The following is a 24260-nucleotide window of genomic DNA, read 5'->3' as shown; positions in this document are numbered from 1 at the left end:
GTCTGCAGTTACTGCCTGGTTAGGGCCCGGGGCCCACAGGAGACTTTAGTGTTCTGAAGCAATTAATTTCACAGAAAGAGACAAAAACAATGTTGCTGTGACTGCAATGACGGAAATGAAGTACTAGAGACAGCCTGAGTGGCATTTTCCATCAAACAACTTTTTTTATTTGTGCAACATGTTTCTGAGCGATAGAAAATGACACCCTGTCTCCATTGCTTCATTGCCGTCATTTCAATCTTTTCTAACTTGCATATTTGTGAAACAAATTGCTTTAAACATGTCAAAGACACTTGAGTGGAGTGTTAGCCAAATTTTAAAAATAAAGATGATTCATAAAGACAGCACTTGTGTTTATAGCCGTCAAGATAAAATTTCAGGAAAAAAATCACAGGCCTGATTATTTAAGGCCCAAGCATAAGGTAATCATCTTCAGAAGTTAGGAACAAATCTCTTTTTGATCTCTGCCTCATTGCTCCTGGATTTATATGGCATGGGAAACCTGGCATTGTGGCTACTCAGTCATCGTCGTTTCAGTGATTTACCAAGTAACCACTCATATGGTGATTTCTCCAGCCCCTGGATTTGTTTGCCTTGGTAGACAACAGGCTGAGCACCTCACTGAGTTCTGGTTCTCACCAGCTAGTCCTGTATTCTCTTATGGCTAATGCTACTTCAGGGGAAAGGCCACCTCGTGACCCTCATTAGGAATAGAATGTTGCCTAGTATTTGGCAACCAGGAGGGTATCCCTTCAACACGTACTTTTGAAGAATTGATATTGATGCGCCAAACAAACTGCAAAAATGTTGCCCTTAAGAAACTTAAAGGCCTACCTTTATATAGGTTACCGCCTTTATATGGGTTACTCAAATCTGTTTTCATTACTTAATTTGATGTTCAAACAGCCCTGGATTTTGCCAGTTGGAGAATGTTCCAATTGGCTTCAGAATCCTTACTTCCTTTTTCTCTGGCACAATAAGATGTTTCAGGTTTATTTTGTATTTTTCCTGCCCCAGCCCTGGAAACTGAAGGGAGGCCTTTAAGTTTCTTAAGAGCAACATTTTTAACTAATGGAAAAAAAAAATGAAGGACATGGATATACAGGATAATTGTACAAACAGTGGGTTTATATATTGTTTTGTTGTTATTTTTAAAAATTTTGAAACAAACTCCACTGTACAGAAAATTTACAATAATGCAAACAACAACATAAAGAATTTCTGTTTTTCTCCAGAACCATTAGAGTTGTCAGTGGGATGTCCCATCATTTCTGAATACTTTAGTGTGTATTTCCCATGAGCAAAGACATTCTCCTATATAAGCATCAAAATAAGTAAATTAACATTGATACTTCATGGCAATATAATCTGTAGAACCCACTCATGTTTTGCCAACTGTTTCAATAGTGTCCCTTATAGCAAGATAATCTAGTTCAGCACCACATGCTATGTTTAGTTGTTGTGTCTCATCTCTCTAGTTTTCTTCAGTCTGGAACAGTTTTATAGTCTTGCTTTGACTTTCATGATTAGACAAATGACAAAGCGGTAATTTGTAGAATGCCCCTCAATTTGGGCTTGTTTGTTGTTTCCTCGTGATTAAAATCAGGTCACTTATCTTTTACAGAAGCAGTGCTATGTTCTCAGTGCCTCGTAACTGGATGCACAAAACTTTTTAGATATTGTTACTTATCATGTTAACTTTGGCCATAGGATTAAGATGGTGCCAAAGGTTGAGTACCTCAGGAAGTAGACTTTGACGTTAGCATGAGAGCAGTTGATTAGGGAGTGCTCTTGGGATCAGCCCCTATGGAAGGAAGCAGTATTAGCAAAGGGAGAAGTCTGGCAGCGATGCAGTCACAACAAAGGCCTCAGCTGACCCCAGATGGAGCTATGTAACTGGGAGGCTCTTCAGAGTTCTCCTGAGATGGGGACAAAGGGACTAGATTTTGTACTCCCATGGTGATCAGTCATTGGATGTGAGCTGCCCCTAGAATGAGGTGCAACCCTGGATGAGGCAATTTTCTTGAGCTAAGGCAATTCCCAAGGAAGCCTTTCCCACCAGGGATCATTTTCTGTCATCACTTGCAGTGGCTGGGGATAAGTCTGCTTGTCATTCCTAAAGGGGGCTCTGGGGAACACACCTCAGAGCCCTCCAGAGAGGTGTCTATTGGGATTATCCCCTGGAAAGTTACTCTCTGTTCCCTTTGTTGTTAATAAGTAGTTTACAGGAAAGTATCTTGAGACTATGAAATTATCTCACTTATCAACAAAATTTTTATTGATAGAATAAATGATTGACATTAATATGTATTCTTGATTTTCCCTTTTAATTATATGGGTTAACTTATATCTGTTATTATCATTACTTAATTTGATGTTCAAACAGTCCTGGGAGAACAGGCAAGATGGCAGATGAGAAACACCTCCAGCCAGAGTGTCTTTGCAAGAAGGAAAGATTTTAGATGAAAGTGAAAAAAACAAGCAGGCAGACAAACAAGATCGGGTAAGGGTGGGAAGGAAGGGTGCCTGAACCTACAGCAAACTCCAGGGGAAGAGGTTGCAGAGCAGAACTAGAAGGAGAAAGGCATCAGCAGGGTCTAAGCCCCAAGAGGCTTGGAGACCAGTGACTAGGATAAGTGGAGCAGTGAAATTTACCCACCTTTGCATCTCAGACTTCAGTTGGGCCTCCTGAGCTGCGGGAGAGAGCTGCTGACACCAGCCCAGAGATGGCTGCCACCAGTGAGCAGTGAGCCTCTTGAGGACAGGGCACCAGGCTCCCAGCTCCCTCAGGATAACTTTCCCAACAGACCCAAGCTGGAAATATGAAGAATCTGGAAATATGAAGAATCAAACTGAAAAGACACTCCCAAATGGGAACACCAGCTCTCTGGCAATGGATATCAATCAAATCCAGAACAGTAAAATGACAGAAGAATTTTGAACATGGATTATAAGAAAACTCAGTGATATCCAAGAGAAAATGGACACCTAACACAAAGAAACCACAAAAAAAAAAAAAAAAAAAAATCCAGGACATGAAAGAAAAATTCACTAAAGAAATTGCAATATTAAAGAAAACTCAAACAGAACTTCTGGAAATGAAAAATTTATTAAAGCAATTACAAAACATAGTGGAAAGGCTCAAGAATAGGGTAGATCAAACAGAAGAAAGAATCTCAGGGATTGAAGATAATACCTTTCAATTAAATAAGTCAGTCACGGAGATAGAGCAGAGAAATAAGAGAAAAGAGAAAGACTACAAGAAATGTGGGATTATGTGAAGAAGCCTAACATGAGAATTATAGGCATCCCTGAGGGTGAAGAAGAAAATACACAAGGGTTGGATAAATTATTTGAGGATATAATGGAAGAAAATTTACCTGGCCTTGCTAGAAATCTAGATATCTAGGTACAAGAAGTTCAAAAGACTCTTGGGAGAGTCATTGCAAACAGGAAAACACTATGACACATAGTCATCAGACTAGCCAAAATAAACACGAAAGCAGCTCTCCTATGAGCTGTATGGTGAAAGAAGAAGGTAATGTACGAAGGAAAACCCATAAGACTAACTGCAGACTCCTCACCTTATAAACCAGAAGAGACTAGGGCCCCATTCTCACTCTTTTCAAACAGAATAATGCCCATCCCAGAATCTGGTATCCTGCAAAACTAAATTTCTTATATGAAGGAGAAATAAAGAACTTTTCAGACAAACAAACACTGAGGGAATTCATCAAGACAAGACTTGCCTTCCAGTAAGTACTCAAAATAGTGTTACACACAGATCAGCACAATAAACACTCACCAGTGTAAAACCATCCAAAAGCTAAAGGTCAAAGTCCAGATACCACAATGGCTCAAAAGAGAAAAAAAAGCAATAAAGTTCAACCCAATAGGATGAACAAAAATCTGCTGCACTTATCAATTCTTTCAATAAATGTAAATGGGTTGAACTGACCACTAAAGAGACATAGGCTGGCCGAATGGATAAATATATACAAGCCAAGTATCTGCTGTCTTCAGAAAACACATTTAACCCACAAGGATGCATTCACACTCAAGGTGAAGGGATGGAAAAACAATATTCCATGCAAACAGAAGCCAAAAGAAAGCTGGTGTAGCAGTTCTGATTTCAGATAACTTAGTCTTCAAATCAACAAAAGTAATGAAAGACAAAGAGGGTCACTATATAATGGCAAAGGGTAAAAATCAACATGAAGACAGGCATAATAATTCTAAATATTTATGCACCTAACTCAGCTGCAACCACATTCATAAAGCAAATCCTACTTGATCTAAACAAAATGATAAACAGCAGCACTGAGATAGCTGGGGACTTCAACACCCCTCTGACACAACAGGACAGATCCTCCAAACAGATAATAAACCAAGAAACAAGGGACTTAAACAGAACTCTAGAACAAATGGGGCTGACTGACATTTACAGAACATTCTAGCCCAAAACCACTAAATATATGTTTTTCTCATCAACTCATGGGACATTCTCTAAGATTGACCATATCCTAGGCCACAAATCATATCTCAACAAATTTAAAAAAATAGAAATTATACCATGCATCTTCTCAGACTACAGTGGAATAAAATTAGAAATCAACTCCAACAGAAACTCTCATCTCTACACAAAGTCATGGAAATTAAACAACCTTCTGCTGAATGATTATTGCATTAAGGGGGATATTAAGGTGAAATCAAAAGATTCTTTGAACTAAATGATAAAGGAGACACAAGTTATCAAGATCTGTGGGACACAGCTAATGCAGTCCTGACATGAAAATTTATATCCATAAACGGCTACATCCAAAAGACAGAAAGATCACAAATCAACAGTCTAATGAATCATCTCAAAGAACTGGAAAAGGATGAGCGAACTGACCCCAAACCCAGTAGAAGAAATGAAATAACACAGATCAGAGCAGAACTAAATGAAATTGATACTAAAAAAACTATACAGAAATTAATAAAACAAGAAGTTGGTTATTTGAAAAAATGAACAAAATTGACAAGCCTCTTGCTAGATTAATGAGAAGCAGAGTAGAAAGGCCTCTAATAATCTCAATCAGGAATGAAAAAGGAGAAATTAGAACTGGTACCATGGAAATACAAAATATCAACTATGAATACTTTAAGAACCCCTAAGCACATAAACTTGAAAATGTGGAGGAAAGGGACAAATTCTTAGAAATACACAGCCTCCCTAGGCTCAGTCAGGAAGAAATAGAATTCCTGAACAGACCAATATCAAGTTCTGAAATTGAAGTAGCAATAAAAAAACCTTCCTAAAAGGAAAAGTCCTGGACCAGAAGGTTTTACATTCAAATTTTACCAGACCTACAAAGAAGAACTGGTGTCTATCCTGCAGAAATTATTCCACAACGTCAAGAAGGAAGGAATCCTCCCCAACACATTTTATGAAGCCAACATCACCCTGATACCAAAACCAGGAAAGGATGCAACAAAAAAAGAAAACTACAGACCAATATCCCTTATGAATAGGGATGCAAAAATTCTCAACAAAATCCTAGCAAATTGAATTCAGGTGCTTATCAAAAAAATAATCCATCTCAATCAAGTGGCCTTCATCCCAGAGATGCAGGGATGGTTCAACATATGCAAATCTATAAATGTAATTCAACACATAAATAGAAGTAAAAACAAAGACCATATGATCCTCTCAATAGATGCAGAAAAAGCATTTGACAAAATTCAGCACCCTTTTATGATAAGAATGCTTAACAAAATAGGCATAGATGAGACTTACCTAAAAATGATGAAAGCCATATATGACAAACCCACAGCCAATATCATACTGAATGGGGAAAAACTGAAAGCATTCCTGCTTAGAACTGGAACCACAGAGGGTGACCCTCTATCACCACTTCTATTCAACATAGTACTGGAAGTCCCAGCCAGAGCAATCAGACAAGAGAGGGAAATCAAGGGCATCTAAATTGGGGCAGAAGAGGTCAAACTATTGCTCTTTGCTGACAATATGATCTTATATCTAGAAATCCCAAAGATTCTGCCATGAGACTACCAGAATTGATAAACAAATTCAGCAAAGTCTCAGGTTACAAAATCAATGTACAGAAATCAGTAGCCTTTCTATACGCCAACAGTCAAACTGAGAACCACATCAAAGACTCAATAGCCTTCACAATAGGAACAAAGAAAATAAAATACCTAGAAATGTATTTAACTAAGGAGGTGAAAGACCTCTACAGAGAGAAGTATAAAATACTGAGGAAGGAAATAGCAGAGTGCGTAAACAGGTGGAAAGCCATACCATGTTTATGGGTTGGCAGAATCAGCATTGTTAAAATGTCTATACTACCCAACGTGATCTACAGATTCAATGCAGTCTCTATTAAAATACCATCATCATTTTTCTTAAATCTAGAAAAAAATAATTCTACACTTTGTATGTAACAAGAGAAGACCCTGTATAGCAAAAGCAATTTTAAGCAAAATGAACAAATTGGGAGGCATCAATTTACCAAACTTCAAGCTATACTACAAGGCTATAGTAACTAAAACAGCATGGTACTGGCACAAGAACAGAGACATACACCAATGGAACAGGACTGAGAACCCAGATATAAAATGATTCTCATATAGTCATCTAATTTTGACAAAGCAGACAGAAACATACACTGGGGAAAAGAATCTTTATTAAATAAATGGTCCTGGGAAATTTGGATAGCCACATGTAGAAGACTGAAACAGGATCTACACCTCTCACCTCTCATAAAAATCAACTCATAGTGGATAACAGACTTAAACCTAAGGCATGAAACTATAAGAATTCTAGAAGAAAATGTTGGAAAAATTCTTATAGACATTGGCCTAGGCAAAGAATTTATGAAGAAGACCCCAAAGGCAATCACAGCAACAACAAAAATAAATAAATGGGACCTGATCAAATTAAAACGCTTCTGCCCAGCCAAGGAAACTATGATGAGAGCAAACAGACAACCTACAGAAGGGGAGAAAATATTCGCATGCTACCCATCCATTAAAGGGCTGATAACTAGAATTTATGTAGAACTCAGGAAAATTAGCAAGAAAAATCAAACAACTCCATTAAAAAGTGGGCAAAGAACATGAACAGAAACTTTTCAAAAGAAGAGAGACTAATGGCCAACAAACATATGAATAGTCAACATCTCTAATCATGAGGGAAATGCAAATCAAAACCACAATGAGATATCACTTAACTCCACTGACAATGGCTTTTATGAAAAAGTCCCAAAACAATAAATGTTGGCGTGGATGCGGAGACATAGGAACACTCATTCACTGCTGGTGGCACTGCAAACTAGTACAACTTCCGTGGAAAGTAATATGGAGATACCTCAAAGAGCTAAAAGTAGAACACCCATTTGATCCAGCAATCCCATTACTGGGCATCTACCCAAAGGATAAAAAGACATTCTATAACAAAGACATCTGTACTTGAATGTTTATAGCAGCACAATTCACAATTGCAAAGATGTGGAAACAGCCCAAGTGCCCATCCATACATGAGTGGATTAATAAAATGTGTTATATGTATACCATGGAGTACTACTCAGCCACAAAAAACAATGGTGATCTAGCACTCTTGTGTTATCCTGGATAGAACTGGAGCCCATTCTACTAAGTATCACAAGAATGGAAAAACAAGTGCCGCATGTACTCACCATCAAATTGGTATTAACTGACTTAACTGATCAACACTTATCTGCACGTATAGTAATAACATTCATCTGGTGTTGGGCAGGTGGGGGGGGGGAAGGGGATGGGTATTCATGCCTAATGGGTGCGGTTTGTACCATCGGGGGGATGGACATGCTTGAAGCTCTGACTCAGCAGGAGCAAAGGCAATATATGTAACCTAAACATTTGTACCCCCGTAATATACGGAAATTAAAAAATAACATAAATAAATGAAATGCCAAAAAAAAGAAAAAACCCAAAATGGGTTTTGGGTTTTGCCAGTTGGAAATTGTTCCAGTTTGCTTTGGTATCTTTACTTCCTTTTTCTCTGGCACAATAAGATATTTCAGGCTTATTTTGTATTTTTCCTGCCCCAGCCCTGGAAATAATCATTTATCCAAAAGGAACCATTTCTTAAAGAGCTGTGCTTCCTTTTAATAGCAAGTGCTATTTAGAAACCAATAACTGGGTGCTAGGTGTGCTCATTGCTATCCTAGCCCTCTGAGTATTACCCAATCTAACCTCATGTCATCTCACTTACTGTTGTTTTCGCCTCTTTGTCATGCTAGGGTGACCCCAATTCATGACTCCTGTTCTCCAACTTTTTTTATCCTTGAGGCTTCTCCTAACTCACACCTTAGGAGACTTGAGTGAATGTGGGACAGAGCCAGTAACCATATCAGCGAGCATTTCCTGAGTCCTCACGATGTGCCAACAGGGTGCCTGGTGTCTGTGTTAGTTTTCTGCTGCTGCTGTAACAAATCATCATAATCTTAGTGGCTTAAAACAATACAAATGTATTATTTTGAGCTATAAAGACATATAGAGGTATAATTGATACTTCAGCTGAGTTTTTCCATCCAATGTCTTCCCATAAGCAGAAACAAGTGGGATTCAGTGGGATTCAGATCCTGGGTAGCTGGTCCCAGTGTGCCTGGCCTGGCGCTGGGCCTGTGATCTGGAAAGGTCTTGGAAGAAGTCAGGGTCCACAGAATATGAAGTAAAGAACAGGAACCATTCATCCTTTCCAAATTTTATGCAATTAATGGAATTCTATGGCAGTTTATTCCTTTAAGATGTTAAGGAATCACTTCGTACAAAATAAAAATATGGAGGTAAGAGGAAGTACATGCAGTCTTCTCACTTTTAAAATTTTAGCAAGAATGGATTCATTAGCCTCTTGCCATCAGCTGTTAGCTGAGACTAGCTACCTTAGAATGAGCTGCCAAATGGCTGTTTTCATGGGGTGCCGTGTGATGTTCAGTGATCAGATGCTTCCAGGAAGGCAGGTCCAGGTGAGGGTTCTTCAGCCACTCAGCAGACATCGTGAAACTCCAGGCTTCTTGCGCAAAGCACTTTGGAGCTTAGGAGAAGTGGCAGATGTCATGGACAAAATTCCCTCACTGGGCAGTTTCCTAAAGGACTGGACTTGTCATTTATGGAAGGCCAAATTGTACCCCCTCAGCCCACAAACTGAGATACTCGGCAATCACTGTCATTGGAGAAGACTAGGCAAATCAGCAGGGAACAAGTGACCAGAGGAGATGAGAAAACACTGGAGTATATTCCAAGGCCTTGGCGAGATGTCAAGAGCAACAATCATGTTCCCCCACAAGGCGTCCTCAGGCAAGGCTCCACCAGTCCACCTGGGATGCTGTGTTTCAACTGTGTTCATGGCCTCTTGTGCAGTTTGTCTACACTGCTTGCAAAAACCAGGCTTAGATAACAGTTCTTTTTATGATTCTTTTACCCATAAGTAGTGATCACCTCATGAAGTAACAATGGACATCTACAGCAAGCAAATAAACATCCACATGTAAACATACATATGAATAGATAAAATGGGAATGTGCATGTCTTTCTATCCATCCTTCAAGTTATATATTTGTTGTAAAGTTGTTAATAAAGTTGCTCTTGACTTTCCCAACAGCTACTGCTCTTGGCCTGTTATTCTCATGTGGCATTAGTATTCTGACTTAGATTACAGTCTAAACTTGGATATTTGATTATAAACCCATTGAGCACAGGAAATATATGTATCTCAGTACACTTGGCACCCTTTCTCCTCCAGATTAAGTGGTATTGCTTTGCTCATAGTAAGAACCAGTAAATATCTGTTTAAATAAATGTTTACTGAGTATGTGTTCTGAATATCCACTTGAAGATTAATATCAGATTGACTGCACCTTACTCCTTTGAATGTTTATGTTGATTTTTGTTTTTCACAATAATTGGTTTCATCTCTGGAAATATAAACTCATTTAACACTTGCTGTTATATATTGCATTAATATATATTGCATTCCAAAGACAGACAAATATTTTGTCAGATTTACCAGTGGTTTGTTCTTAGTCTCATTACTGTTTTCATTAAACTATTAACAAGAATTGACTGTTTTAGTGAAAATGTCATGAGCTGATCTGTTTTGCTTGAGGATATTCGGCTAAACTTTTGGTTTTATCCTTATAGACTAATGGCACTTTGTTTAAGTCAGTTGCTGTGACTTTAACTGAGTGAGTCTTTCTCATAAAACCTAGAAGCCTCATTCTGCTCATATAATAGATGAAACACAAAGAAAACAAGCCTTGGCTTCACAGACTTGCTATTTGCGGGGGAAATTCAGTTTTTGCATGAGAGAATTCCTGATGGCATGCTTTCTGAGCCGATCGAGCATGTGAAAGAGGTGGGTCCCAGAGCTGCCAGCCGCAACACCTCCAGCCAACAACCTCCATGTTTTGTCCACAGCATGTTTCCCCAAGTTCCTCTCCACTCCTTGGGCTTCCAGAGCCCAGCCTGAGTGGGGCAGAAACCCAAGAAATATGGAAACATTCTTTGTTAATTGAAAGAATTGCATAACTGCTGGAGTCAGATGGGGCAAACAGCTGGGTATACAGTTTGCTGAAATCCAGCAAATTACAATAAATTAGACATTGTGACACCAATATCCTATTGTCCCCCCCACCCCCCACCCCCGCCCCATCTCATCGACTGAGAAACCAGAGCCTCCTTTAAAACAATGCCAGGGACGGGCTGGAGATTGCCCTGGAAACAATGGTGATGTCAATGAACCTTGTACTTCCGATGGCCACAGTTTTTATACCATCTCCCCTGAGCAAGTTTCCCTATTTCCAATGTCCAGTTCTCTCCCCACTGTGAAAGGCTTTTAGGAAAGATAGACTAATCAAGCTGTATATTGTAGTACAACAAATTTCAGCAAACACATTGCCTTTCCCAGGGATACAAACATTTTAGCATTATCTCTAATTTCTCTTCTATTGGCAAGATTTTCATTACCAGCAAGCAAAGGGGGAATATGATGAGAAGTCAAGAAATTTTCCTAGTAATCTTGATTGCCTTTCTGCAGTCTTCACACAGCAACCAAAGTGCTTTTTTAAAAGAACTTAAGGCTGACCATGCCTCTTCTCTAGGGATTTATTTTCTCAATCAGAATAAAATGCAAAGTCCTGACAGTGGCCTACAAGGCTCTGCTCGATCTCCTGGCTCTCTCGGATCTCCTCTCCCACAGCTCCCTCCACCCAGGCACCCCATCTCCCACAGTTGCTTCTGCTCTAGGCACATCAGCCTCCTTGAGTGCTTGAGTGTGCCAAGCACTATGTTCCTCAGGCCCTTTGCACATACAACAACACTCTTCCCCTGCTTATTCCTTCTCTCTTCCCAAGTCTCTGCTCAAATGTCCTTCTCTGGCCACTCCCTCCAAATGAACACTCCCAGCCCCACTCCCCTCTGTCCCCTGAAGCAGCTCTAATCCTTTTTTCATACCACGTATCTGCATTTGACACAGCATATATTTATTTGTTTATTGTCTGTCTACTCCCACTAGATCTCTCTGTACCTTGTGTGTATTGACAACGCTGTATAATCAGTACCTAGAACAGTGCCTGGGACTTAAATGATGCTCAATAAATAACCAGTTGTCTGAATAAATCCCTGAATCATGCCACATCAGCAGACATCTTCTTCACTATCTATGTGGTCATGCTCAGAAAAGATAAAAGATAAAATAGATAAAAGATAAAAAAGATAAAATAGATTCAGTGTTTGTTACTGTGGCCATTAGATACCACATAACAATGAGAATAATAATAATTGGTTCGGTTCATGAAATGCCCTTCACATACATTATTGTTTAATCCTCACCTTCTATAATGGCCATTTTATAGATGGAAAATAGACTGAGAGAGTTCATTAGCCTCCCCCGTCACAGCTCTGGACCAAACAGACCTGGACTCAAATTATTCTGCAAACCGATAGCTGTGTAGCCTAGAGCTAGTTACTTAAGTTCTCTGAGCCTCGATTTTCCCATACATAAAATGGACATGACTATTAAAGCCTATACAGAGCGTTGGTGCAACGTTTGACACACTGCAGGGTCAGGATTTCTCCTCCAGCCTGTGGGATGGAAACTGCTCTGGGTTTTACAAGCAGTGGGAGTTTAACGAAGGGAATTGGTTACACAGGTGAGGGAATGACTAAGAAGCCAAACAAGCGACGTGGTGAGGCTGCCCAGGAATTAGTAACGAGAGAAAACTGCCACCGCACTGGCGATGGGGACGCGCAGAGGAGCAGGTCCTACCAGAACCCAGAAGCCACCAGCAGGAGCTGGCGCCACGGCAGGGGCCACCCAGTGGGAGCCGGGAGCCATGGAGGGGACTCGGACCCTCACCCCAAAGCAGAGAGAGAGAGACAAGGGGCCGCACACTGGCGTCTCCCCTCCCCCCACGCTGCGTCCAGCGCTCTCATTGGCCAGAGCTGCCGGGCAGCCGGAGCGCAAAGGAGCCTGGGAAGCGGCCTCCCGGAAGCCGGCGGGTCCGAGAGCGGCCGCAGCGAGCAGGCGCAGTAGCTGAGCACAGCCGCAGTTGTCATGCCCAAGGGGACCGCAGGAGACACAAATCCAAATCGTCTGACTCCTCTTCCTCCTGTTTCTTGGGAACCGAATCAACAGTAGGAACAAATCTACAGTGTAATGTTATGTTCCGTGACCAACGCTGTCTAAATCGTAGAACATTCTCCGTTGGTTATTTTTTCTTAAAGACTAAAAATATTCTGTTTTCTCTCGAATGAAGCAACAGACATGTGGTTAAGGGAATTTCCAGAAAACTAGCTTCATTGAGTAAATTTATATCACAGTGAAAACCATACCCGGTTCTCATTTGGGGAGCAGACTCCTTACAAAGCAGCGCACGCGTCCGCGTTTGCCGCGGCGCTGCGAATCTCCAGGGTAGAGGTTCAGGGCTGTGTGTCGTTGAAAACAGTGCCCGGCAACTAACACGCTGAAAATCTCCGGTGACGAAGGAACAAAACCTGGGGTCATCTTCGAACCTGCCCCTTCACTCAATAGTGGAGTCTCACACCTATTGCTTCTACTTCCTGTTTCTGCCTCAACCTCTCCATTGTCTTCCCTACAGAGCTAGTCAAGGACACTGTGGTGCCTCTTGTGACCCTTCAGCAGCCCTCTGACTGGTTTCCCTGGCCCCCTTCTTGGCCCCCCCCACACCATTTTCCAACCTGCAGAGTGAACTTTCTGAAATGCAATCTCTTCAGGCCTCTGTGGCTCCTGCCCCACCCAGGGACACACCCCAGACCCCTTTGCACAGGGCACAGGTCCCTGCGCTTCTTACCTTGCCTGGGTCAGCTGCCACAGGCACCCTGAGTTCCTTGTCACCCCCCTCATGAACTGCACTTTCCTTATTTCCTCTCCTGGATGTTCCCTCGCCTGGGAGGCTCCTCCTCACCTTGCCCACGTTTAAGATCATATCCCAAAGCCCTTTCTTTTTCTTTTTTTTCTTCTTTTTTATTTCAAAGTATTACAGGGTACAAATAATTTTGGTTACATGAATCACTTTTATAATGCTTGAGTCATGGTTATAAGAGTGCCCATCACCCAGATATTGTTAATTGTACCCGTTAGGTAGGTTTTCGCCCGTCCCCTGCCCACCCCTGCCGCCCCCGTTGGATTTCCGTTGAGTTTTACTTCCCTTTATGCACATGTGTGCTCAGCCGTTAGAAAGTCACTTTCTCTGAGGAGTCTTCTCTGACTTCCGCAGATGCAGTTAGCCACTTCCTCCTCTGGGTTTCCACACTGTTCCTGGTGGAGTCCCAGCAAAAGCCTGCGATGCTGAAGGAGTATTTAAAATGCATGCACATTTTCTTAAAGGAGCTCTGTAGTGCTATTTCACAGAAACAAGACATTCTTAGGAAGAAATTCTCCTATCTCAGTGCTGTCAATGTTTCCTCTGAATTTTATCTCATGTCCTTTACTTCCTCTGTGTGTCATTGGCATCTTCCTGGGCCTGGGTCTCCTCACGTTCAGACTATTGCATGGTCAGCCGTTGGAGTGGCCCACTCCTTAAAGCCAGGAAGTGGGTGGTTAGCAACATGCAGTAGGCTTATTGTTTTTCCAAATCACTGAAAGAGCCCGGCACAATGCTAGTTTCATGTATATTTCACAAAATTAGACCTTACTCCAGAAAAGGTTTTAAGTGATTTAGGAAGCATTGAAAGAAAAGTGAAATAAAATCAAGGTAGACAAGACACCCTGAAGAGTACTTAGCTTCAATTTGCCAAATATCTGTTGAGCACCTTCTGTGTTCCCAGCACTGTGTAAGTCACTGGGTGTACAAAGTTAGATGAAACTCTAGGTCTTCATACAGCTTCCCCATCCACCTCCCCCAGTTTGCTTGAGCCAAAATAAACACAGCCAGGAAGCTCTCTTCCTTTAGGAAACATCTAGAAACACGTATGTAATCTTCCAATGGTAGGGTGTGAATGGATGGAAAGGCCAGGTCTCTACAGTAAGGACTGCAGAGACGATTTGCTTTCGAACATTTGTGTTTCTCTCATCCTAGTTGCTATCATCCATGATTTCTGTGCCTTTTGGATCATTTCTCTTTTTGTGGCAGTGTTTTGTTTTTGTAGTTGGTAACCTGGTATTTCTGAAAGTTATTCAGGAGTTTATTCCAGAGTGGTTCCCCGTGCACCCCCCCATTCCATCCTAAGACTGTTTGTTAGAACAAGGTTTGCTTCCTTTACGAGGCGACTGTGTGCACACTTCCAGCTCCGCCGCATGCATCATGCTGTCACCGTAACACTTCCAGGGCCTGTTTGGAAATAGATTGATTATTTTGAACGTGAAAGGTATGTCCTGGGAAAAACAAATGAATCAAATGGAAAAATGAATTAACGTCATGAAATTTACCTTCCCATCTGGAGATGTAATATATTCCTGTGTTCCGTAGAGACCGTCCTCTTGTAAGAATGCACTATTAAAGGAGGTCTGCAGGCAGGTGGAATCAGAGCTCAGCTTAAAATATGTTTGTATATGAATGGAAAATACCCTCTGAAGGAAAAAGTTTAGAACTAGAAATTTTTATTTCTTGTGAGGGGTGCTTGGAACAGAAAACCAACTTGCCACAAGCATGTCATTCCAGAGCTGCTGACATCTCTGTGACGGTCTTCATGGGGCTTAACATTTGCAGAGAGCTCGGGTCAGTCCCATTGACATTTATTGGGCACGTACTTGGTACAGAGCACTGTGACATTCAATGGGGGCTATAAAGACATATAAGACAGTGTCTTTGGTTCTGTTTAATAAGAGAAATAGATATCTAAATGAATAAGGAGAAAAGGTTTTGTTTTGGCTTTTCTGGCAATTAATTAAGACTCACATGGCCAGAAGTTTGATTATTACTAAACATAGCATACAAGGAGAGCAGACTGCAGCCACTTCACTTGCAGGTGATGTACCCAACAGCTTAGAGAAAAGGGGATGTCCTGAGTTACTGACTTCTTCCTTTTGGAGCCACCAGAGGGACCAGTGACTGGCAGATGTATCTTCTCAGTCACTGGTGCCTGTCCGCTCCTTGATGCTGAGCACATTCTTCCAGGTTCTAGATAGGAGTGAGGCAGAGTCAGAACAGTTCTATTAGCAACAATATTCAACCCTACCGGCCGTACTGTCTTCTAATTATTGAACTTTCTAGACTACGGAAACTTAATCACCATCTAGAACATTGTGTTTTTAATGTAAAAATATTTCAAAGCCATCACCAAAAAATTAATTTTTTAAAAAGCAAGAATTTCCTTCATTGGGCACTATCTCTGCAGGCTTTTGCATGCAGTGGAATCTCAGGTCTGCGGAATGAGTGACTCAGAGAGAATGTTCCCTTAGGTTACATAGGGCTGAGTCGAGCTGCAGGTAGATTTCTCTTGCTTATCTTGTGAGGAACACTAATGTGAAGACGCCATGCACACAGCTGAAGCCCAGTTAGCCAATGTTAGAAAAGAGTAACATCTTAATGAAATGAAAAATTTTCCTCCTCTTCTTCCTAGCTCCAGGCTGGGGGGATGAAGGTGGGCGCATCACTCTATATTCACACACGTACGTGTGAGGAGAACAAGGCCCTCGCTAAAGGGGCCGTGAGGTGTTCCAACATAGGCATATGGTCCAAGTGGATTTTGCTTTAAAAACAGTAGTTTCATGGCCTCAAAAATAATTTACAAATTAAAGCAAGCACATAAATTTAGAGCATATGATAAGTTCTAGATCACTAGGGAAGATGGCACCAACTTTACATAAGTGTGAAAGAAGGCAATCAGTAATTGGGATATTTCTTCATGTTTGGTGGTCCAGTTTCAAAGACTACATTATTAAAAACAAAACAAGACTCTTTCTGGGAAGTTGTATTTCCTGCTTTTCTTTTCTTGCTGTGATGTTTTTGACACAAAAGTTGTACAATTTGAGGAAAAAACACATCTATCCAGGATTCTATTTCCACAAATACGTGCACGGGGGTCCCTGTAGGGGGGCCGTCCCTCCCATGCAGATTTGGCTGTGGATGTTGATGGATGGATGTTCCAAGGGGAGCCTGACTGTGGTCTCTTAAACATGCTAACTCCTGGGGGTGAGAAGGGCTATTTAGCAAAATGAAATACTACTCTGTCACAACTTCCTCACTCACAGTTCAATCATGGGAAATTCTTCCCCAGCGCTGTCGTCGGAATCATTACATTCGGAATTAAACATGGTGTAATAGAGCAGTCGACAAGACCATGCGGTACTATTGACAGGTCTGGTCTCACATTCATAACTGGCTTTCCCACACAGGGAATACGAAAGGCCTGCCACTCTGGGCTCTGTCCTCCCCGGGGAATTCATGTAATCACTACCTGTTTCTGATCTGCTTCCACCCTGGTCCGGGGCCACATGGCCTCACCATATGGGCAGGGATGCTCAGCCTTCTCCCTGCAGCCTTCGGAGGCTGACATTGCTTTAGAAGCCTTCCCAGCTCAAATCCCTGTTACCCAAGACCCTTGCACAAGTTCCTCTCCACTAGGTCTCGTTTCCTCCTATTCAGTTTTTACCTCATGCGATGCACACTCCTGGGTCACGCACCTCCTACCCACCCAGGCACATCCTCTCGCTGTCCTTGCCTCAGCCTCCTTCACGGTTTCCAGCTTTATTCTTTCCTTGGTTTCTTCCGTCTTCCCTGATCCTGTCCGGCCCCTCCACCTTCCTCCACGGGGGCAGCAGGGCACGGAGCGAGGAGAACCAGCTCCCAGCGGCAAGTCCCAGCCCCGTCCCCCCTCCACCTGGCTACACCCCCACCAAATGTCCTCGTAGAGTTTCTGTAAGGACCCAGGAGAAAAACGTTTGTTCCCATCACTTTGTTCTCATATCTGTGTGAACTGCCTGCACAACTTCAAACAAATTTTACAGTCTTAAAATTGTACATTCTAGCTATGGATTGTGAAATTAGTAAAAAGTTTACAACTAACTTCCTATGTTTTTAACACCCCCTGAGACTGTGAGGAATTTAACTAGGAGGCTTTAAGGCAACTGAAGTTTGACCTTGTAGTAGTGCAGATGTCTGTGAACACTTTGTAATGTGTCTCCCTTTGGAAGGAAAAACTGTGGGATGGTATTGTCTTCTTAGGCCCAAGTCTTAGACTCCAAGTGTCTACAACAAATCACCCCTTAAGTAAATAAAATGTAAAACCTGTAAGGCAGGTTGGCAAACTTTCACCATAAGGGCCAGATAGTAAATATTTTGGGCATCACAGACCATATGGTCTCTGTCACAGCTACTCAGTTCTGCTCTTGTAGTGCTATAATGCACAAACAAATCAGCATAACTGTGTTCCAATAAAACTTTATTTATACAAACAAGTGGCAAGTTATATTTGGTCCATGGGCTATAGTTTATTGACCCCTGCTCTAAGGGGTGAATGGAGAGTCTGGTGACCATTAATGACAGAAAATCAGAAATGATGATTGGATGGCAGGTTTCATGTGATTCTTCTACAATGATTCTGGAATTATTAAGACTTTTTAGTTAATAATGAATGACACCACCTTTTTATTTTTTATTTTTGGCCTGTATAGTTCTCCTGATGAAAAAATCAGTCAGCTCAAGATTTTATATAGAATGTGGGACAAACTGGCCTTTGAAAGTAGATTTGAGTTCTGCATGTGTGTCGGCAACTGGTGAACCCAGCCGGCTTCCCACAGCCAGAGCAGAGACAGGGTCACTTGGAGGAATCAGAGCACCTCGGGCAATGTGGAAACACAGCGGCCACTTGATAAGCGGCCTTCCCCGTCACAAACCATGACCACTGTTATCTCCACTGTATAGAATCAGTGAGGTTTCAGTTGACAGGGGATGAGTGCTTTGCACAAGGTGACCCAGTAAGTGTCAGAGCCAGCGAACTGCTTCCCCATGGCCACAACACCTCGCTCAACACAGAGAACCTGCTTCCCTGGGACATCTCCCTTTCCTCAGGTTCAGAATCAGAGAAAAGAAAAATCTTCTTCCTTCTGCCTTTACTTTCCAGTGGCTGTGACGTTTAAAAAGCAATCACTGGCCCCTGAGCCAGCCCCTACTGTGTGCCAGGCATGAAGCTTTTATTATATCATAAAATCTATTTTCTTTTCATTTCCAGAACTAAACTACAAAGAGTCAAGGAAATGGAAGCTAAGATAATGAAGCAATTTTTCCCAAGTTGCTCCCCGTTGTTAATTGTGGAGTCAGAATTCAACATAGTTCTCACCAACTCCAAAGCATTTTTAACTCATACTATGTGGTTAAACTCCCAGGCTCTCAAGCCAGACTGTCTGGGTTCAAATCCAAGCTCCACTACTTGCTACTTGCATTACCCTGGGCAAATTGCCTAGTGACTCCATGTCTTAGTTTTCTGATTTGTCAAATTAGGATAACGATAATGGTTTCCTTCATGTAGGTTTTGATAAGGAATAACAGGAACATAATAAACACCACAGGCATTTGCTCTCTCTGTGGAATATAAGCTCTTTGAGCACAAGAGTTACTGTCTGTTTTGTTCCCTGTTACATCCCCGGCACTTAGCATGATGTCTAGCACATAGTAGGCAATACTGTATGAATGAAAAATGTCCAAACAAACTAGAGTCTTTAGATTAGGTTATGACTGGGTTCAAAGTCAGCATAAATAAACATAGCTCTCCTTTTTCTTTACTATTTTTGTATAACATGGATTTGAAAGGTAAAATTTAGTGAGTGTTTGAGTCATCATTTGAAGAGTAATATTGAAAACTAATGATTGTCTTCATTCTTTCAATGTCCTCAACAAAAGTAGAAGTTAGTGCCAAGGTGAAGTTGAGGTCTGAGCACGCAGCAGGTACAAAGAGTGCTTTCAGATACACCCTCCTTGTTCTTTGCCTGTCCCAAAGGTGCGTACTTAGTAGTTTTAAAAGTCCTTTCATCCCTTATTTTTTAATCTGTCATTATCACATAGATTTTTACCTTTGAAAGTTCATTTTTACTAAACTGGTGTCTTTTTTAATATTATGCATTCTAAATCCAAATCAGTATTTAGTGGCAACAGCTGCTGGGAGCCACCATAATAACTGAATTATGGACCCCATTTACCTGGAAAGGTTGCCTTTGGTGCCTGCACTTCAGAAGTGATAGGGCTTCCAGAGCACAGCAAGGACTCTGGGGAAAAGGGCAGCCTCTCCCAGGAGGCTGCATATGCTCAAAGAGGAAGCGTAAACAGGCAGTGGGGGACAGAGTAGCCTCTGGAACAAACATCTCCTGCAGGTGGATTTATGGAGGGCTCCTTGGAGGCTGAGCCCCACACGTTCCCAAGACCACCGCTTGGACGCCGTGGCACCTTGGCAGAAAACCATTTTTAAGTTCTTATTGGATTTATGATGAATATGCAATATTCATTCTGAGTGGTGATTAACTGATATGCCTAACATGCAGCAAAGCACTGGGCTTTTAATTTTTTTCCTGGTTTGCACTGTGTAAATTATTATTTTCATTAAGATTAAGCATCCTCACAGAATTGCCCAGCAGTAACTTATGTCACGACCTCCTTAGAATGCTCTACCTCTGACAATGTGCCTACCAAAGCGTCTTTTAAAGATCTTTAAAATTACTTCTGTAGTTGGGGAGGCTAAAACGTAGCATTGTTTGTTAGTTTGTTTTAATGTGAAATCCCCCACATCTGTGGTCCCCAAGCCCCAGGCCACGGCCTGGCACTGGTCTGTGGTCTGTTGGGAACTCGGCTGCGCAATACCGCCTCTCCCCACCCCCACCCTACCCCCCACCCCCACCCCATCTGTGGAAAAATTGTCTTCCATGAAACCAGTCCCTGGTGCCAAAAAGGATTGGGGACCGCTGCTCTACATGGTTTATATAAAACAGTTGAAGTGCATAAATTTTGCTCTTGAAGGTTCTTCTGTTCACAATCAAAATAATTTGCAGACTTGTCTGATATGTATCTTTTTTCAAGCCAAGAAGAACTAATCTATCACATTGTGGAAAAGTTTATAAGTGGAGGATTTGCTCTAGTTTAAAATATCTATGAATATTATTATCCTGCAAACTAAATCGTAAATGAAACTATGAATTTGATCATCCTGTAAGCTAAATTGTAAACTTTAACTCTGTAAGCTAAAGAATGCTGTGAGGTTGACTCTCTATAGTTTAGGAACCCAGTGGTAAATTTTAGTTTTGAGGTTAAGATGATGAAATAAGAATTTGGTCCAAAATGGCAGCAATAAAGAAGAATAAGATTTACCTTGAGATAGCTTATTCATAAAGTATGATATTCCTAAAAATATGGTAAAATGCTCTGATGTTTAATATTCTATTACTATTAAAACAACAGCTAAACATTTTCAAGTATTTGTTATGCACAATAAATTATGTGTAAAGCATCCTCCATGGGTTATTTTATTTTGTCTTTCTATGAGATAGGTGGTATTATTATCCTCATTTACTGATGAAGAAAAAGGGAAAGAAATAGGGACTTGTAAAGGTCAAGTAATTTGCCAGAGGTTGCAAGAGTAAGAAGGAGCAGAGCCAAGATTCAAACCAGATCATTTGCCACTGGAGCCTGAATTCTGAGCCACTGCCTGTGACATAAGCCCAAATTGCTAATGGGATTGGCAGTAAGCACATATTTAGGTTGGATATGAGAGTGATTACATATAGACAGCCTTTTAGTATGCTCACATTATAGGTAATTGTAATAAATAAAGAAATTGTATTCAGAATAAATAAAACCCATTTGCCTTATGGCCCTAAAAACAGTGTTGCACAACTAATATTACTTCTACCTAATAAAACAATTCTAACTTTTAGAGGGCAGAATTTCAGGGAATAACCTTACGGTACCCTACAAGCTTTGTCTTCGCATTCAAATTAGTGTCTTTACATCTGTTTTGAATTCATTATCTAACCAGGCAACAAAAGTCTCAAGCCTTCTTTTCTTTTCGTGGACATGACAAATCTGAGCCTCAAAGAAGCTAAGAAAGTCCATTACTATCATACAGCTAGTTGGTAGCAGAAATAAAATCCAAACCTAAAGTTTATGATTTCAAGTCTAGAGGATTATTCCCCCCTGCCCCACTTCAGCTACAAGATAAGAAAGTGAGAACAAAAATGGTTTATGAAATCTACTCAACACCGTATTTCTTCTTTCTTCTCGTAGGTCGCTACCCTCAGGAGAACAAGGGAACCTACATCCCAGTGCCTGTAGTCCCAGAGCTGGAAAGTGGAAAGTGGGGGGCCAAAGTCGTGATGAATGAGGACAGGTCTGTCCGGCTGTCTGTCCAGTCTTCCCCCGAATGCATCGTGGGGAAATTCCGCATGTACGTGGCCGTCTGGACCCCTTACGGCATACTCCGAACCAGCCGAAACCCACAAACAGACACGTACATTCTCTTCAACCCCTGGTGTGAAGGTAAGGGGCAGGCACTCAGTTTTCTCATTTAAGAATTTATGTATTTCCAATGTGTCTCTTTTTGGAGAGGTAGCAGGATTATTCTAGAAGACATGTCCTTTTCCTACATATACCATTTTTCATGATTAAAAGAGAAAGATATAAAATTAGTCCTCTATGTATGTGAGAATAAAACCTGTATATGTGAAGTTAGTGCTGCTGTACATTTATTCCAGGATTAATCAAAGATTACCTAAAGTTGCACAATGAGTTATTTGTGGAGCTATGTGCTGATGGTGTATCCTCTGTGTGCGATTGCTTTGTAAAAGAATAGAGCTTATTAAACTTGACTCTCAAAACTATCACAATCCAGGCCAGGTGCTGTGGCTCACTCCTGTAATCCCAGTGCTTTGGGAGGCTGGTTTGAGCCCAAGAGTTTGAGGTTACAGCGAACTATAATGGAGCACAGCACTCTACCCTGGGTGACAGAGCAAGAGCTTGTCTAGAAAAAAAAAAAAAGAAATCCATAACTCTGACTTCAGAAAAATAGAATAAAGTCAACTCTGTTCATAGTGAAACTAATGTTTCCATCTTCCTAAATCAAGAACAGAAAGCCTGAATATCTAAAGGACTCCACAAACTTGTTTATGTGCACAATGGGTGCAAATTTCAAACCATAACTCTGAAGTGCAAACATTTAACTGTATTTTAATACAATGTAACTTGATCTCTACTGCTATTTTCAGTCTTCCTTTCTGTCTGCTGCAGAAGTTTAATCTAGTTATATTCAAATAAACTCAGTCAAGTTCGATGATGTCTCCATCAATTCTGTTTAGCAACTCAGTCTCACACAGTATTTTCCCCCTAATCGAGTCTCTACCCTTCCATATCTCTCCTCTGCTCCCATATGCCATGCGAGGCTGATTTTAAGTTCCCGAGACAGATGTAGATGTTGTATAAGCATTGATGGGGAGGGGGGTCCACTTTTAGGTCTTAGGAAATGAGTTAACAAAACATATAAAAGCTGAGATGGGCCAGGAGACTTCTCACATCATCCTATCCCATGTGAATTTCTCTCTAATATCTTCTGAAATGGGTCTATATTGAATGCCCCCTGTTTGTAAGAGTTGCAGTTGGATCAAGGTTCATTGGAACTAGATGTAGATAATAACTGGACAGCAATGTTTTCTACTCTTCTAGAACATAAGCCTGGATTTCACTGAACTTTTCTTTGAATCGTCTGTTCCATGGTGTTGGCAGATGGCACCAAGCTAATCCTATACTCCCCACCCACCCATCCTCTTCATCTTGTACCCAACGCTCCTTTCGATGAGATAGATATTCAAGGTTGATTATTCAAGGTTGATGGTAACAGAAGATGTGATCTGGGCCATGTGCAGTTCAAAGGTCGACTACTGTTTAGAATGGTCTCATCAGCCAGACAAAAGGCATTTTGCAACTGTTTGGTGAGAAGATATTTACAGAGATGAAACGTCCTGAGGGGATCAGAGATATAAAGATAAACTAAGATTCTGCAAATGTGAAGTTGGAGGTAACCATAGATGTATATGCAGAAATGAGAAGTCAGTGTGGGGATATGGAGAGGAGATTCAGCAATGTGTATGTGGGAATTATCTGTACCCAGGACAAAAATATACCACAGAAGGAAATAGACTGTCTACCCAGCCCTCAGGGACACCAGCGTCCAGGAGTACAGTGGAGAAAGAATCAGCAAAGGAGACTGAGAGGGAGGAGCATGTAGGAGGTGGATGGATAAGATGGATAAGAAAAGTATATTTTCAAAATCCATACTTATGAAATAAATAAATCAGGAGTCTGTTCTCAACTTTCTTTTCATTACAAAAATATCACAGGCCTCATATAGCTATCTAGCACCCTAGGACATTTCAAGAATACTTCGATGATTTACTCAGACTTTGGTTTGTTCACAACTTTTCTGGACATTATCTGTGTGAAATGGGGTCCATGTCCACTTGCATTTCATCGTATGTGGCCACTCCTCTTGAGGTGAAAAGGGTTAATCATGCTGCCTGAATTACTGACCTTGCAGGACAACCATTCGGGAAGTGGATAGGCTAAGAACCTTGTGCTAATTGCTGCCTTGGTCTTCAGTGCATCCATGGTGAGCAGTGTCCAGGCACCTCTGTTGCTCAGGTCTAGAGGCAACACGGCCCCTGCCCTGGATGGGACCTGGACAGGTATTTTGGTGCATAGAAAGGATTGGTGGAAGGTGAGCTACAACCAGTTAGAACAGTTTGGAAGCTGTGGTCTGGGACAAGGATGATGACAGACTAC

General features: G+C 41.3%; 1 protein-coding gene across 2 annotated transcripts in view; it reads left to right on the top strand.

Moving 5' to 3' along the window:
* F13A1 (coagulation factor XIII A chain) overlaps positions 1 to 24260 on the top strand; it is a 155736-nt gene that overhangs the window by 35566 nt on the left and 95910 nt on the right. For both annotated transcript variants that reach the window (XM_045551634.1, XM_045551635.1), the window contains one exon: positions 21714 to 21965. In XM_045551634.1, coding sequence (XP_045407590.1) covers positions 21714 to 21965 — 252 coding nt within the window. The remainder of the gene's footprint in view (positions 1 to 21713; positions 21966 to 24260) is intronic.

This window comes from Lemur catta, chromosome 5, assembly GCF_020740605.2.
Source record: "Lemur catta isolate mLemCat1 chromosome 5, mLemCat1.pri, whole genome shotgun sequence".
Lineage (NCBI taxonomy): Eukaryota > Metazoa > Chordata > Mammalia > Primates > Lemuridae > Lemur > Lemur catta.
This window is presented reverse-complemented; position numbering and strand designations above follow the sequence as displayed.